Consider the following 15,645-nt stretch of genomic DNA (forward strand, 5'->3'; position numbering starts at 1 on the left):
AGTAGCTTACATGAAACCGTTTCACGACGACAATACCGAGATACTGTAAAAGAAGAAAGAATCACAACAGCCAGCTTGTATTGCATTCTTATTGTATACGTGCCTTCCTTTCCATAGCAGTGTACTTTTGTGTGTGCGTATATATATATATATGTATATATATATATATATATATATATATATATATATATATATATATATATATATACACATAAAATATGATATAGAATAATATATGATATATGTATCGATCTAGAGAATAAAAACTTCACAGATGAGCCAGAGCGCCATTAACTCAGCACTATATACAACCTTTGGAAAAAAAAGATGTACGGAGTATAAGAAATCATCATTTTACGAGAACAATCATCTTGAAAAAGCTCGACAAACAACGTACAGAACAACATTTACAATGGGGAGGGGAGGTGATATGTGCATGTGTGCAAACCTAGAAGGTCATTATCAGGATGAAAGCATGTCGGCATCTGATGACGTGCTGGCGCCGTACACCAGGGCAGGTCATGCTCGCCGAAGACTGGGGGTGTTTAGCCACTGCCCAGCATCTTTGTGGCCCTCTGGTTGGCCTCATCAATCCTGGTCTTGTTGGAATCAGCCTGGATGAGTGGAAAGAGCACAGAGAAGGTTTGTGTTGGTTTGGTCAATGCGTAACAAATTTTTCCTTGGGGTGCAGACATGGCCTAACATCCTGAAACATGAGTCTTGTTTCATTTTGTGAGACTTAAGACTTAAAAAAAAGTGTGATGTTAAACTCAAAGTAAGATTGGAGAACAGCTCTCGCTCTCTGGAATATACCCGTCAATAGTGGTACACACAAACCAATAGTTGGACCTAATTTAAGTGTTTTTTTCACTCTTCTGATCAAAGTCAGGGGTAGCACGGTGGATCAGCTGGAAAGTGTTGATCTCACAGTTCTGAGGTTCCGGGTTCGATCCCGGACCCGCCTGTGTGGAGTTTCCATTTTCTCCCCGTGCCCGTGTGGTTTTTCTCCGGGCACTCATGTTTACTCCAGAATCCCAAAAACATGTAACATTAACTGGACACTCTACATTGCCCCTTGGTGTGATTGTGAGTGTGGCTGTTTGTCTCGATGTGCCCTGTGATTGGCTGGCAACCAATTCAGGGTGTACCCCGCCTCCTGCCCGTTGACAGCTGGGATAGGCTCCAGCATGCCCCACGACCCTTGTGAGGATAAGCGGCAAAGAAAATGGATGGATGGATGATCAAAGCCAGTGTATGCCCAAATATGGTTATGCGCAACCAATTTTTGCATTAGGCAAAACAGGTCAGAGGATTTCATCCCAACTTTGGTAAACGGGATAGCCCTTTAGCAGGAGAGCAGCAGGACAAAGCCGCAATATAACGTTAAACGTCAGAAATCTCTTGTTTTACAAAATATGTCTTCAAGAGCTACCAAAGATGTCAATATCCGCTGTTTTGTTTGAGTTTACATATCGTTTACATATATATATATATATATATAAATAAATGATACACATCTATTAAACTATGTCTGACAATGCCACCCATGACGACAAAAAACATTCTTAAAAGATTTGGTTTAAACCAAAATGTGATCAGATATGCTTGAGATTGCCACATACACAGAAAGTACACCAATCTGTGTAGCAGGTTTGATCATGTCACATTCAATAAATAGCGACTTGTTGATGTTTATAAAAGAGTATCCTAAGTAAAGAATTATGTTTTGTTTTCTCTCCTGAGCTCATTGGAAACAGTTACAAAAGTTTGTCATCAACACCAAGTTTGCTGGTAAGGTATTTTCTTTACCTTCTCCATGATCCTGTCGATCTGGCGGTTCTGGGTGTCGATCTCATTGCCCATGTCCAGAGCCATGTGGCGCAGGTTTCCAATGATACCACCCACTTGCTCCAGGTTCTCGTCCATCTCATTTTCCCGGGCATCGTCTGTTACCCTGACGACAAAAAACAAGTATGTGTATAATGTTTGCATCTCATATGCTGTCCTGTGCTTTTTTGACCTCCCTCTGTTCCAATGTACAATTGTTTCCTCTGGTTGCAATGTAGAGTTTTTCCAATCAATCCTGTCCTTACAGAACTTTATCAACCAACCCCATTCAAGACCACTGCAGCAATTGACAATTTGGTTGCAGAGCGAAAGTTTTCAATCAAGAGCAAGAGCCAGAAATCCCATTGCGTCAGTCCTACATGATCATCTTCTGAGGGGGAGTACATATCCAGTTGAAAACACTTCTGTCCACCCACAAGCCCCTCAAAACCCCGACTCCACTTGATCTCTCACCTTGTACCATCACCACAATCCTAACCAAACACCAAGGACCAAGCACCCCGTCTGCATTGACAGGGTCTTGTTACTTGTCACTGGAGAACACCCTGTCTGTCTACTTTAAACGTGCCCCACCTTATCTAGTACCTGGTTTTTAGTAGGAAGTTGGGCAAGTAGAAACAGCAACTTAAACTTGTTTATAGGCCCAGACCACCTTAGCTTAGCTGGCTCACAACAAGACACATTCGTGATCAAACCGTGCTGTTGAAGAAACATAGAACATGAGTAACTTCATAACTTGTACGACGAGGACCATGAGGACTTATAGGAAATTAACAAGGCTTATCTTAGTACAGCTTAGTCCCCAAATTGGTGCCGTATTGTTCGCTTTGAAGCTGCTCAGCCCAAGTTAGCCGCTAACAACATTACCTACATAGAGTATAAACCGAGGGCCAAACATTGAACGTGGACTCAACATTCAACTACTAGAGTGAGGGGCATTGTGGTTTGAATCCCTTCCAACCACATATCCTTTAAATCGCCATATCCTTTCTATTTTCACGCAGTTAGTATGTGATTTGGGTACCTTATGTGCTGACTGTGTTTATTTGATTGCTTTTATCTGACTTTAACTTTGACGTAGATTAGGTAGTATGTGAATTGTGTATCTTATGTGCTGACTTTGTTTACTTGATTCATTGTTTTGACTATCTGCAGCCCAAAGGGGGGCACAATTCCTGTGCGTCCTGTAGGCTGGTCCCAACCCCGAATAAATGCAGAGGGTTGTGGCCGGAAGGGCATCCGGCGTAAAACTGTGCCAAACATATATGAGCTTTCATCACACGAATTCCATAACAGTTGGTTCGGGGCCCGGGCTTCCTACGCCCGCCCCCGGAACTGTTAATCTGCAAGGTGTAGGTAGAAATTCAGATAATGTAGGTCAAAGGCAAAAAAGAGGAGGAAAGTCGGCAGAAGAAGAAGCTGTGTGTTGGGACTTTGAATGTTGGGACTATGACAGTAAAAGGTCAGGCGTTAGTTGAGGTTGATATATTGTGCATCCAAGAGAGCAAGTGGAAAGTGAGTAAGGCTAGACGTTTAGGAGCAGGGTTTAAATTATTTTACCATGGAGTAGATGGGAAGAGAAATGGAGTAGGGATTATTTCAAAGGAAGAGCTGGCTAAGAATGTCTTGGAGGTGAAAACAGTATCAGATCGCATGATGAGGATGAAATTTGAAATTGAGAGTATTATGTATGATGTGATTAGTGGCTACGTCCCAGAGCTAGGATGTGTCCTCGAGTTGAAAGATAAATTCTGGAAGGAACTAGACGAAGTAGTCCTGAGCATCCCAGACAGAGAGTTGTGATTGGTGGAGATTTCAATAGACATGTTGGCGAAGGAAGCAGGGGCGATGAAGAAATGATGAGTAAGTACGGCATTCAGCAAAGGAACTTTGAGGGTCAGATGGTGGTAGACTTCGCAAAAAGGATGAAATTGGCAGTGGCGAACACTTATTTCCAGAAAAGACAGGAACATAGAATGACCTACAAGAGTGGAGGAAGACGCTTGCAGGTGGATTATATTTTGTGCAGACGATGTAATCTGAAGGAGGTTACTGATTGTAAGATAGTGGTAGGGGAGAGTATAGCTCGACAGCATAGGATGTTGGTGTGTAGGATGACTCTGGCAGCGGGTAGGAAGATTAAGAAGACAAAGGTAGAGCAGAGAATCAGGTGGTGGAATTTGAGAAAGGAAGAATGTTGTGTGGCCTTTTGGAAAGAGGTGAGACAGGCTCCAGATCGATAGGAAGAGCTCCCTGAAGACTGGAATACTACTGCCAAGATACTCAAAGAGGCAGGCAGAAGAGTACTTGGGGTGCCTTCTGGTAGGCAAGGGGAGAAGGAGACTTGGTGGTGGAACCTCAAAATACAGGAGGTCATCCAAGGATAGACATTAGTGAAGAAGTGGGACACTGAGAGGACTGAGGAGAGGCGAAAGGAGTACATTGAGATGCGACATAGGCCAAAAGTAGAGGTGGCGAAGGCTAAAAAAGAGGTATATGACGACATGTTCACCAGGTTGGATACAAAAGAAAGAGAAAAGGATCTCTACAGGTTTTCCAGACAGAGGGTTAGAGATGGGAAGGATATGCAGCAAGTAAAGGTGATTAAGATTAGCGATGGAAATATGTTGACTGGTGCCAACAGTGTGCTCAGTAGATGGAAAGAGTACTTTGAGAAGTTAATGAATGGAAAAAAATGGGAGAGAAGGAAGAGTAGAAGAGGCAAGCATGAAGGACCAGGAAGTGGCAATGATTAGTAAGGGGGGAGTTTGAAAGACACTGAACAGAATGAAAAATGGAAAGACTGTTGGTGCTGATGACATAACAGTGGAGGTATGGAAGCAATTTGGAGAGGTGGCTGTGTAGATTTTGACCAACTTGTTAAATACAATACTAGCTGATAGAAGATGCCAGAAGAATTGAGGAAAAGTGTGCTAGTCCCCATTTTTAAGAACAAAGCCGATGTTCAGTGCTGTGGAAACTATAGAGGAATACAGATGTTGAGCCACTCAATGAAGGTATGGGAAAGAGTAGTGGAGGCTAGACTCAGGACAGAAGTAAGTATCTGCGAGCAACAGTATGGTTTCGTGCCAAGAAAGAGTACCACAGATGCATTATTTCTTGAGGATGCTCGTGGAAAAGTACAGAGAAGGTCAGAAGGAGCTACATTGTGTCTTAGTAGATGTAGAGAAAGCCTATGACAGAGTACCAAGAGAGGAACCGTGTTACTATATTCACAAGGAACAATTAGAAAGATGGAGGCACATATTGGAAAGCAGGAAATAAAGCAGAATATATGTGCGTGAATTTGAGGGACGGAGGAGGAAGAGTGAAGCTCCAGGGAGAAGAGATAGCGAGGGTGGACGACTTCCAATACTTGGGGTCAACAATCCAGAGCAATGGTGAGTGTGGTAAGGAAGTGAAGAAATGGGTCAAACCGGCGTGGAACAGTTGGCGGAAGGTGTCTTGTGTGTTATGTGACAGAAGAGTCTCCACTAGGATGAAGGGCGAAGTTTATAAAACAGTGGTGAGGCTGGCCGTGATGTACAGATTAGAGACGGTGGCACTGAAGAAACAACAGGAAGCAGAACTGGAGGTAGCACAAATGAAGATGCTGAGGTTCTCGCTTGGAGTGAACAGGCTGGATAGGATTAGAAATGAGCTCGTGACAGGGACAGCCAAAGTTGGATGTTTTGGAGACAAGACAGAGTTCGATGGTTTGGACATGTTCAGAGGCGAGAGAGTGAGTATATTGGTAGAAGGATGCTGAGGATGGAGCTGCCAGGTAAAAGAGTGAGAAGAAGACCAAAGAAAAGGTTGATGGATGTTGTGAGGGAAGAGTTGAGGACAGTGGGTGTTAGAGAGGAAGATGCACGAGATAGGCTTAGATGGAAAACGATGACACGCTGTGGTGACCCCTAACGGGAGAAGTCGAAAGGAAAAGAAGAAGAAGAAGAGAGTGAGTATCTGGTTTTTGGTTTATATTTCCATTATTTATATTGTGATCATATCAATAATCATGAGGATTTGCTGATTAAAATGAATGTGGTTAGCCTGAGGTTGGATCTTTGGTGGGGGTCAGAGGGGCTGTAGGCCCAGAATGGCAGCCAAACTTCCATCAGACTTCCCCATATTATTATTTTTATGATTATTATTATTATTTTGGTTATGATTGGGCGGCATGGTGGTGCAACTGGTTAGAGCATTGGCCTCACAGTTCTGAGGACCGGGGTTGAAATCCCAGCCCATCCTCTGTGGAGTTTGCATGTTCTGCCCGTGCCTGCGTGGGTTTTTGCCAGGCATCCGGTTTCCTCCTGCATCTCAAAAACATGCATGAATTGGAGACTTTAAATTGTCCGTAGTTGTGAATGTGAGTGCAACTGTCTATCTCTCTGTGCCCTGGGAATGGCTGGCAACCAGTTCAGGGTGTACCCCACCACCTGCCCGTTGATAGCTGGGATAGGCTTCAGTGCTCCCGCAACCCTTGTGAGGATAAGCAGCTCAGAAAATGGAGGGATGGTTATGATAACCATCTACCCATTCATGAAATGTTGGTACCCTAGTACTCTTCAGTGGTGTCATCACAAAAAAAGTTCAAGCCTTCTGAATAGTAGCACCTTCGTGGTAGCATGCTTATGTGAAACAAATGTTTTTCTGCGTGTGTTGGAAATGTTCTTGCAGTCAGTATTCTGAAATGAGTGGCTTACTTTGAGCAACCCCTCTTACCTGCGAATGAAGCCTCCACTGATCGCCATCTGTTCACGTTCGTCTACAACACGGGCTGGCTGACTAGCCACCACCCCATCCTGGTTGTTCCCCCAGGCCTTGCTGGCTCCACTCTTCATCCTGGCCGGCAAAGGCGTTGAGGAAGAACAGTTACTCAGCTGTCTGATGGTGTGCGCCATCAATTCCCTCAACCAGGCTGGCTTCCCATTAGTCAAACCAATCAACATAGAGAGCCGTGGCTTCGAGGGTGGATTTGTATATCATTCGGTATCAAATTACTCATTGTCATGCATCCAGCACATACATGTGTGAATACTAGTGGGGACTATACTAAGTCAAGCAAAGCATAGCAGGCATGGACTGGTAAGGTTTGTAAGGTGCAGGCTTCTATTTATACAATAGCAATATGAGTGATACTGTATCTTGCAGGTGTATAACATGCAATTAAGACCTCTAAGTGCCATCTGCAGTTCTGTATTATATGGCATGCATTTTAACAGCAACAACCTTTCGTAACTATGATAAACTACAATAAAAACAATCCCTCCCCAGGTCCCACAGATGGTTGTCCCAATGTGACAGAAAACAGAGAGGAGACAAGCTCCTGGGAAACAAACAACATAGAGTGGACAGGACTGTCACATCATTAGAGGAGGGACAACAATTAATGTGGAGGACAAATTGGAAAAAGAACAATAAATAAATAAAAAATAACAGAAACTGAAGGAAGTCAATAGAGTAACACATGATGTTCCATGTACTATTCTTGGACTTCACACCTCAACACACTACCTCTTTGTATCAGCCAGCACTGGTTTTGCTGCTATCACCTTTGTAAAAAAAAAAAGCTTGATGTCTCTCATTAGCACTGAGGCGTGTGATAACGATATCACTGCTTACCGTTGGTCTGTCTGAACATGAAGATGACTGACAAATAGAGCTGTGCAAACAAGATATGCAATTAGAGCACCTTTGTCAGCGTCACCTCACTGTATTTCGTCATTCATAATCTATTTTAACGGAAATAGCTAAAGAAAGACGCACACAGTTTTATCGTCGTCACTACATACATCTCCGCCATATTTGGCTTAGTTTGTATCAAGCTTGTTTGTTCGAAAGCTTTTAAAAACACATTTCATCTGATTTATTTTGTGTTAAACAATTACCTTTGGCAGAGGAAGTATTTTCCAGTTGTTTGTAATAAGCATTCCTCAAAGTTTTCATAGCTACAATCTGTATGCACCACCACTATAGCAACTTCTTCTTAAAAAGTGAACAAGTCGTTTGAGATGGGATTATCAAGATCATGAATTAATAATTAAGAACTTAGAATTGGCACACGATTTACTCAGTCTTGTCCCTATTGAAAGTGAATAGTGAGTTTACACAGGTTAGCCTAGTTAACACGCAGGCTAGTAACAAATTAGCATCTGAGTACTTTAGCTCAACTTCGTCTTCACATTATAATTTTGCTGTTGAGTGTTAGCTAGGGCCTCAGGCTGGACTGCATTGTTTGTTTGAACAACTGGTATGTGCTTTGGGCTCATTGTTCTGAGGACTAGGGTTCAAATCCTGGCCCGCCTGTGTGGAGTTTCTCCAGGTTTCCTCCCACATCCCCAAAACATGCATTAAGTGGACACTCTAAATTGCCCCCTAGGTTTGATTATGAGTGCAACTGGTTGTTTGTCTCCATGTGGCCAGCAATTGGCTGGCGACTAGTTCAGGGTGTACTCTGCCTCCTGACTGATGACAGCTGAGATTGACTCCAGCACTCCCGCGACCCTTCATAAGGATAAGCGGCTCAGAAAATGGACGGATGGATTAAAATCCAAGTGTTAAAACATTTCCGAGATGATTATTAGATATCTAGCAATGTAGAGGAAATTTAGACATTTATCAAAATAAATAACATGGAAATAAAATCAACAACTAGTGGAACCCTGTTTAAAAAAAAAGTTGTCAAACGATAATTAATTTGGTTCAATGTCTGTACAATTTTGCTAAATGGTCATCCACCAGTACTGCTGAAGACTCCCAATAATAGCTCACACAACCAAACCTGTTTCACAACGTAAAGTATTTAGCAAGATGCTTCTTAATTATTTTAGCTACAGTGCCTGTGTTATTGTGGCGTGATATGCGAAAGCACTGAATCAGTAAGCGAGATGGCCAATGCTCAACCTCCTACTTGACTTTTATTAATAGAACTGGACTGAGGCAAAGCTTCACTTAGCTGCCAGTCCCTGCTGACACACACTTTGTTTTAGTACTCATTGTTTCCCATCTGTCTACTTTTCTTCATCTTCTCATTTGATTCCAAGATGCACTTCAACAAACGCCACTAATCAGCTTGGGAGCAAATGGTCAAAATCTATCATCAATGGCATGGAGATATTCAGAATCGGAGGGTATTATAAAAATAAAAGAAGGCAGTCAATTGTATTATAAAAGCTGATTTATTAGGAATCAGGATATAAGGTGAACCTGCTGAGTTTTCTTGTATTGGAAAGCAGCCTCCATCTTTAAATTTAATCGCCAGTAACTATCACTCTCCAAGACGGCTGTCGGAAATGGTGTAAAACAAACAATAGCACCGAACACCCAGTGCACGAAAAAACGGACAGTTAGGAGCAAAATTCATACCAGTGCTTCAAGATGCATCAATATTCTCATTATCACCCCCCAGCACCCTCCTCCTTTGGAAAATTATTTGAATTTATGGAATACTGAGAGCTTCCTCCTAATGAATTAATCAGCCAGGAGTTGTACAAGACCCTTTAGTTCCCATCAGAATTTAAATTCAGAAGCTTACTTTAACTTTTTGGGCCATTCTGGGAATAGTTTTTTTTTTTTCCTTATTTGGGTCCAGGATGACTCTGCCCCAGTCGACAACGCAAGGCCCATAAAGGCTTGCTTGGTCGAGTTTGGCATAAATGAACTTTTGAAGCCTCAACTTCAGCCAAAGTAAAAAGGCCAGGGCTAAACAATAAAGTATATTGGCGATAAGCCCTCTTGATATAAATCTTGAACCTCATGAAAGTTATTCTGGTTACATGAAGAGTCATTTCCCACAGACAATCTCCGAATTCATGGAAAATCTTTCCAGAAGAATGGAAGGAGTTATAACTGCAAAGTTAATAGTTATTTTTAGGGCCCGACCGGTATGGATTTTTTTTAGGTTGATGCCAATTCTGTTATTTGGCAGGCTAAAATTCCGATACCAGATGAACGGGCTGATTAATTTAAAAAAAATAAAACATTTTTTTGGGTTCCTTAACCCTTGCAACAATACAGCTATGAAATACAGACAGAACATTTGACTGTTATTCAATACTTTGTCCTTAATACTTGCTTTTAATTTTACAACAAAGAGAAAAATCTAAAAACATTGACCAATATTTATAGTCATTTTTTTTTGCCAATTTTTGTTTGTTTATTTGAATGTCATTATCTTTCTCTAACGGCTGTTTATTCCCACTCTGAAAAGGGCTAATTAATTGCCCGGGCCCGAATTACTATGAGTTAAGATTTTTATTTATATAGTGTCTCTGTCTCATTACAAACCAATTACCTCTCCAGGCTTTGCATCACCTTTTATACTCTATATATAACCATAAATGTACATACAAGTACATCACTCTCATTACCATCATATACATCAATATCAGTGTCGGCATCATGGTTTTAGCATCGTCACGTGCAGCAATGTTATTAGGAGTTGCATTGCCATGCATGCATGAGCATTCCAAGGGTCATGCTCACAAGTCATTCCAAGTTATTGTAGTAGTCGTAGTGGGTGGGACGGGGGTGTTAAGAGGGAAAGGTTTTATTGCCTGCAAAAGGTGAGCATCTAGTGAATACTAGAGTAGTGTGGCGGTGGTAAAGATCATGCAGATGACGGGCTTGAAACAGTCAAACGCGGTCCTGGACATTTTGCCACCAACATTACTGATTTCAACGCATTCAAATGATCGAAGTACCAATTATGGTTCAACTATATATTATACTAGTCTCCTGTTTTTGTCACTCTGCATCAGTGCTTGAAAACAATAATTTTCCTGAAAGGTGTGTAAAGTGTACAACTCTTAGGAATGGCTAGACTTGCATGTAGAGGATTCTTCAGCAGAAGTTGAGAGAAACGGTATTTAGTAAAGGCACTTGATGATAGACCTTGGCTGGGCTCTTATGTGGAGGACTGGAGTCTTGCAGGCTGGAATTTTACGACGGGCAGTCAACAACTGATGGGCCCAATTTTAACGTAAGCTACTAATAATTTATTTTGATTGACATGTTTTACATAAACCTTTTTTCTTCCAGTCAATGAAAATGAGTTCATTGTTGGATGTCTGTCAGAATCAAAGAGCTTTGACTAAATTTCTTGCTGTGGACAGCAAACCACCACTAAAACATTCTCAAAAGGTTGAGACAATTTTAACAGGGCTTGGGTTAAGTAATCAATGATGACGCATGTTGGTGACGTTATCAATGGTGACTCAACCTTTTCTGATCAGTGCCTCGACCTTTCCTTCCATTATTTCCAGGATTAACTTCTGAAAAAGGTCTGCTGCTCCTTTGCTTGTCACAGAGGTCACTCAAGGCAGGCTCTTGATCCTGGACACCCACTTTTTGACTGTATTTTAGCTATTACAGAACCCCCCCCCCCCTTGTACAAATTTCACATACACTACCTTTTCAAAAATATTTAGTGGTGGTTTCCCTTCCAAAACAGGCAATTCAATCACAGCTTTCTGCTTCTGACAGGTATCCAACAATGATCTCATTTCCAAAATGGCTGACAGGAAGAGGAAAGGCATAAACCTTCAAAGAAATTAAATACATACTAGAAATTTCTGAAAATAAGTGCAATTATTAGGAGATGAAGTTAAGTTGGTCTCATTGCTTTTTGACCATTTTCGCAAACAATCTGCCTCCTAAATGTCAAAGGCAGCTTTAGAGACAAGCATGGTGACAGATTCAGGAATGATGTATTTTATGTGTAAATCCAGGCCTCCACTGAAGGAGTAAATTGGATCAAGACCTGCTATATGTGTCAGCTATTTGTTTCGTATTGTAGTACTGGAAATGCACACAAAGTGCTTTCCAAACAAGACTTCCGATATGTAATGTCATCAATTCACCCCTCAATTGACTGTTGATCATTTCAGCAGGTAATACGCCTATGTGCTTCAGCTTCCCCGTAACCCCAATAAGTGAGTGGTTTTTACCACTCATCCTGGTAATAAAACAATGTACTCAATTTAAAAAATAACTGCTTATGATTCAGCAATGTAATGAAAGCCAACACAGCCGTTTTTATTAGGCCTCTTGTTGAAATTTTATCCCAGATAAATGTTTCCATGTTGTTTAAAAATGTCATTTTTGTACTGCCAAATGGTGATGCATGTGGAATTTTACAAATATAGTTTCTTGCCCTTTGTAATCGGGTCCTGCTTCTGTTCTCTTCAGTTTTGATTCTGTCAAATCATTGTGCTTGTTGGATCCTCCCGTTCATCATACAGAGAAGGGTTGTAATTCTTTGATTACCTTACTGTATGTGACACAATTGGCAAAATATTAGAAGCAGCTCCAAGAGTGGTGCAGAAACTTTCTCTGCCGTATTTGCATCATTTGCAACCCCGATGATCGCAGCACTTTTATGATTGCATTTGATAGTTCAGGTGTACCAAACGAATTGGCCTGCAACTGTGTGCTACTGCCTTATATGAGTGTGTCTGGGAAGGTCTCTGAAACGTCATCATGGCTTCCTGTGGTGATGGACGTGGAAGGCGTTGATGCCTTTTTGCAGCCGGAGCAGAGCAGACTATGAGCTGACGGTTGTAATCATGCCAGCGCTTTTATTGTTTCTGATGGAAAAATTCAAATTATTGTAATGGCAGGCAGGCAGGCAGGCAAGCAGCACCTACTTGTTACATGGACAGGAGCAAAGACCACAGAATTTTCCTAGATCGTTCAAATTCTTTTCTGCATCCTTCATGTCCTTATTGATTTGGTCCATTCCCTCCTCGATGCGCTCCAGTTGTTCTGATTAAACGCAAGTCATTTATCCCCCACGGAACGAAGCACGAGGAGAGATGGAGAAAGAGAGAGAGCGAGAGAGAGATAAGAAGAGAGAGATAGAGGACAAAAGAGAGAAGACAACAACTTCAGACACTCACTGTGATGAAAGAAAGTAAGAACAAAAAATAAAGAAATGAAAAGGTAAAAAAATAAAAAAATAAAAAGAGGAAAAACTGGACGCCACCACATATGTGACAACCTTTGAGGCACGTTGTCAGTACCTACTTGTTACATGGACATATGAAAAGCCCACAGCATTTCCCTAAATCTTTTAAATTTTTCTCGGCTTCCTTCATGTCTTGGTTGATATGGTTCATGCCATCTTCGACACGATCGAGTTGCTCTGGTCAAGGACAAAGGGATGACAGTAGTGGAATGAATGTCATTGGCTGATTGACACAAATATGATGAGCAGCAACTGAGTCAGCTGGGTAAATGTGCGCGTGTGCGTGTGTGCATATCATAAGGGAGATCTCACCTACATCTATTCCGAATGTTGTCGCTTGGTCGCGAAAATTCAGTTGGTGGACTGAATTTTCGGGTCGATGGATTTGCTTTCTTGGTTTGAGTTAAATGATCCACTCTTTAATGACAATAGCATTATTACCAATGAAGCAATTTGCACCAGAAAGTGAATCTCACCTGAATCTCTATTATCAGAGTAGTTTTGGTTGGAGGTCCACTTAACAAACTATCTGAGATCACAATTTTCCATCAAGGCATCTTTTTTTAAAGGAATACTCAGTGTTGACATAGGTGCAGATAGGATTATACAAAACCAAAGTTATGGAGTAGTAGGGGGCCATAAACCTATGAGAAACCCCAAACCAAAATGATCCGTAACTAGAACTCGAGCAAGGTGCAGATTCATATTTTTCCTACTCTGTCCAACAATATGATTTTGGTGATGTTCCTATCCAGTCCTTTAGGTGGATGCAAATAAAACACTGAATGCAGAAAAAGATGGCATGTTCGCCATTGGGGTGACTTTGTGGTTTTTACCACAATACGAGTACGTTCGATCTGGATTTCTTCTGAGTTTTATTTTCCTGTCTGTTGCCACATCAGTAAGGTTTCATAGAAATATGTTAGTACTTTTGATGTAAGCCTCTTTCCATACAAATTGTGGACCTCCTTGGTGGAATCGACAATGTATCTTTTTTTGAAAATGTAAAGAATCTTTTAGTAAAAACTTGCACGTTGGTCTTTTAAGCTTTAACTTTTAGATATATATATTTTTTTTACACTTTATGGACAAGTATTGGGATACATCTCTTGATGAATGAATCGATTAGGGGTTGGAATCATTTCTTTCAATTTAAATCTTAAAACTCTTCAACTGTCCATTTGATTTTTGGAGAATACTATGCTTCCAACTTTGGAAAGAGGAGTAACGCGTGGTACACAAATCCCGATACTACAGTCGGGCTGAATTCAAGCATCCCCTACCTTCAGACCAAAATCAGCACAGGCCAGATTATCAGATGTCTCTAAGATGTTATCCTAATCAAATACCCCCATCTGCTTGGAAAACGCTTCAGGCCGACAATTGTAAATGTTAAATGTTCATAATTCTTATATGTGTTGTCAACACTGAGTTCGGGAGGTGTCTTGATTTTGACATGAAACGATAGCAAATTTGTAAGCATCTCAGAAAGTTTTATCCTTAGAGTTGCATCTTTCTCAAACTGCAACTACAGAAGGCAACCCAGTCATTTTTTTCCCATTATTTATTTACTAAGTAAAGACAGCTAACCTGATAGTTTAGTCCATGTAATGTTTCCATGTAGCTAGGGTCTAATACTGTACATTGAATAATGAATGTTTCTGTTATGATGGAAGAACTGAAGATGCCCCTTTGGTGAAAACCTCTCTGGTGTTGTTTAGGGACACTTTCATAATGCATGTATGGACGTTACTTGGCTCTGGTGTATGAATTTCTGGGCCTTGCTCATGCGGATGCGGTGGGTGGTGGGTTGGTGACGGTTCATAGCAGAGGCTTGCCAGCCTTGAAGACAGCATATGAATTATGGAGCAGATTCATCAATTAACTATATTCAGATTTGTAAAATCGCTGGTTGCTATGCAGACATATGCAGTATGTGCGTCACATGCACGCCGATACAAATGAAGGACCAATAGGTGTGGGTACACCCCCATTGGTGGACATCATAGTCTTTCACGGGACATGTTAAATGTTTTATGAGCCTTTCAGGAAAGGTCAGACCCTGTGCCCATACAAGGGTCTTTCAAAGATACTTTTAAATTGTTTTAATATATTTTAAATCACAAGCTGCATACAACCAGGGATTTTACAAAGCAGTGAATGGGGTTGATTGAGAAAGTGGTGTAATATTTTTTGTCATTACCAGCTAAATCGATCGTTTCTCTTCAACTGTCCTTTTACAGTCCTGGAATGTCAGGGCTTTAAACTGATCTCAGAGCTGTTTGCAGTCTTTTATCTGCTTTTACTCAATAAAGAAGAACCAAAATAAAATAAAATGAAATAATAACCAAAACACATTAGGACTCATTCACTTTGAGAATTCTGTGATTGTGTTAGATAGGAAAACAAGCAAACTGAGATCATGTTTAAAGTGATTCTGCCACCAAATAAATTAATTTAAGATGAAAAGCGATAATATATGCTGATGTTAAGACAGGTTTTTGTCACTGTGGTGGTTGGCTTTTGAGTAATCACGTTTTAGTGTTTTGGCACTTTGAAGATGTCCAGCTGCTGTCGGTGTTGGCTAATGGAAATAAACAAAAGCTCTTGGCACATAGCAAAGAAAATATTAAAAGAAAATTGCTAAACAGAAATAAATTAGAAAATTAGAATTCCTTAGAGCACAGGTGTCAAACTCAAGGTCCCCGCAGCCACATCCTGTCCGCCACATAATTTTGTGTGGCCCACGAATGCACACAATTTGTGTCAACTCCCGTGATTCTTCCTCAAATCTGAACCAACATTTTAAATCAGCATGCTATAAATAA

At 41.0% G+C, this 15,645-nt stretch overlaps 1 protein-coding gene across 1 annotated transcript in view; it reads right to left on the reverse strand.

Moving 5' to 3' along the window:
• Window positions 1-230: 230 nt before the first annotated feature.
• snap25a (synaptosome associated protein 25a) overlaps window positions 231-15,645 on the reverse strand; it is a 48,014-nt gene continuing 32,599 nt past the window's right edge. Inside the window, exons 5-8 of the mRNA XM_061813051.1 lie at window positions 12,498-12,615; window positions 6,574-6,693; window positions 1,810-1,954; window positions 231-614 (exon numbers count right to left, since the gene is read on the reverse strand). Coding sequence (XP_061669035.1) covers window positions 546-614; window positions 1,810-1,954; window positions 6,574-6,693; window positions 12,498-12,615 — 452 coding nt within the window. The 3' untranslated portion in view covers window positions 231-545. The remainder of the gene's footprint in view (window positions 615-1,809; window positions 1,955-6,573; window positions 6,694-12,497; window positions 12,616-15,645) is intronic.

The sequence above is a fragment of the Syngnathoides biaculeatus genome, chromosome 23, assembly GCF_019802595.1.
Source record: "Syngnathoides biaculeatus isolate LvHL_M chromosome 23, ASM1980259v1, whole genome shotgun sequence".
NCBI classification, from domain to species: Eukaryota; Metazoa; Chordata; class Actinopteri; order Syngnathiformes; family Syngnathidae; genus Syngnathoides; species Syngnathoides biaculeatus.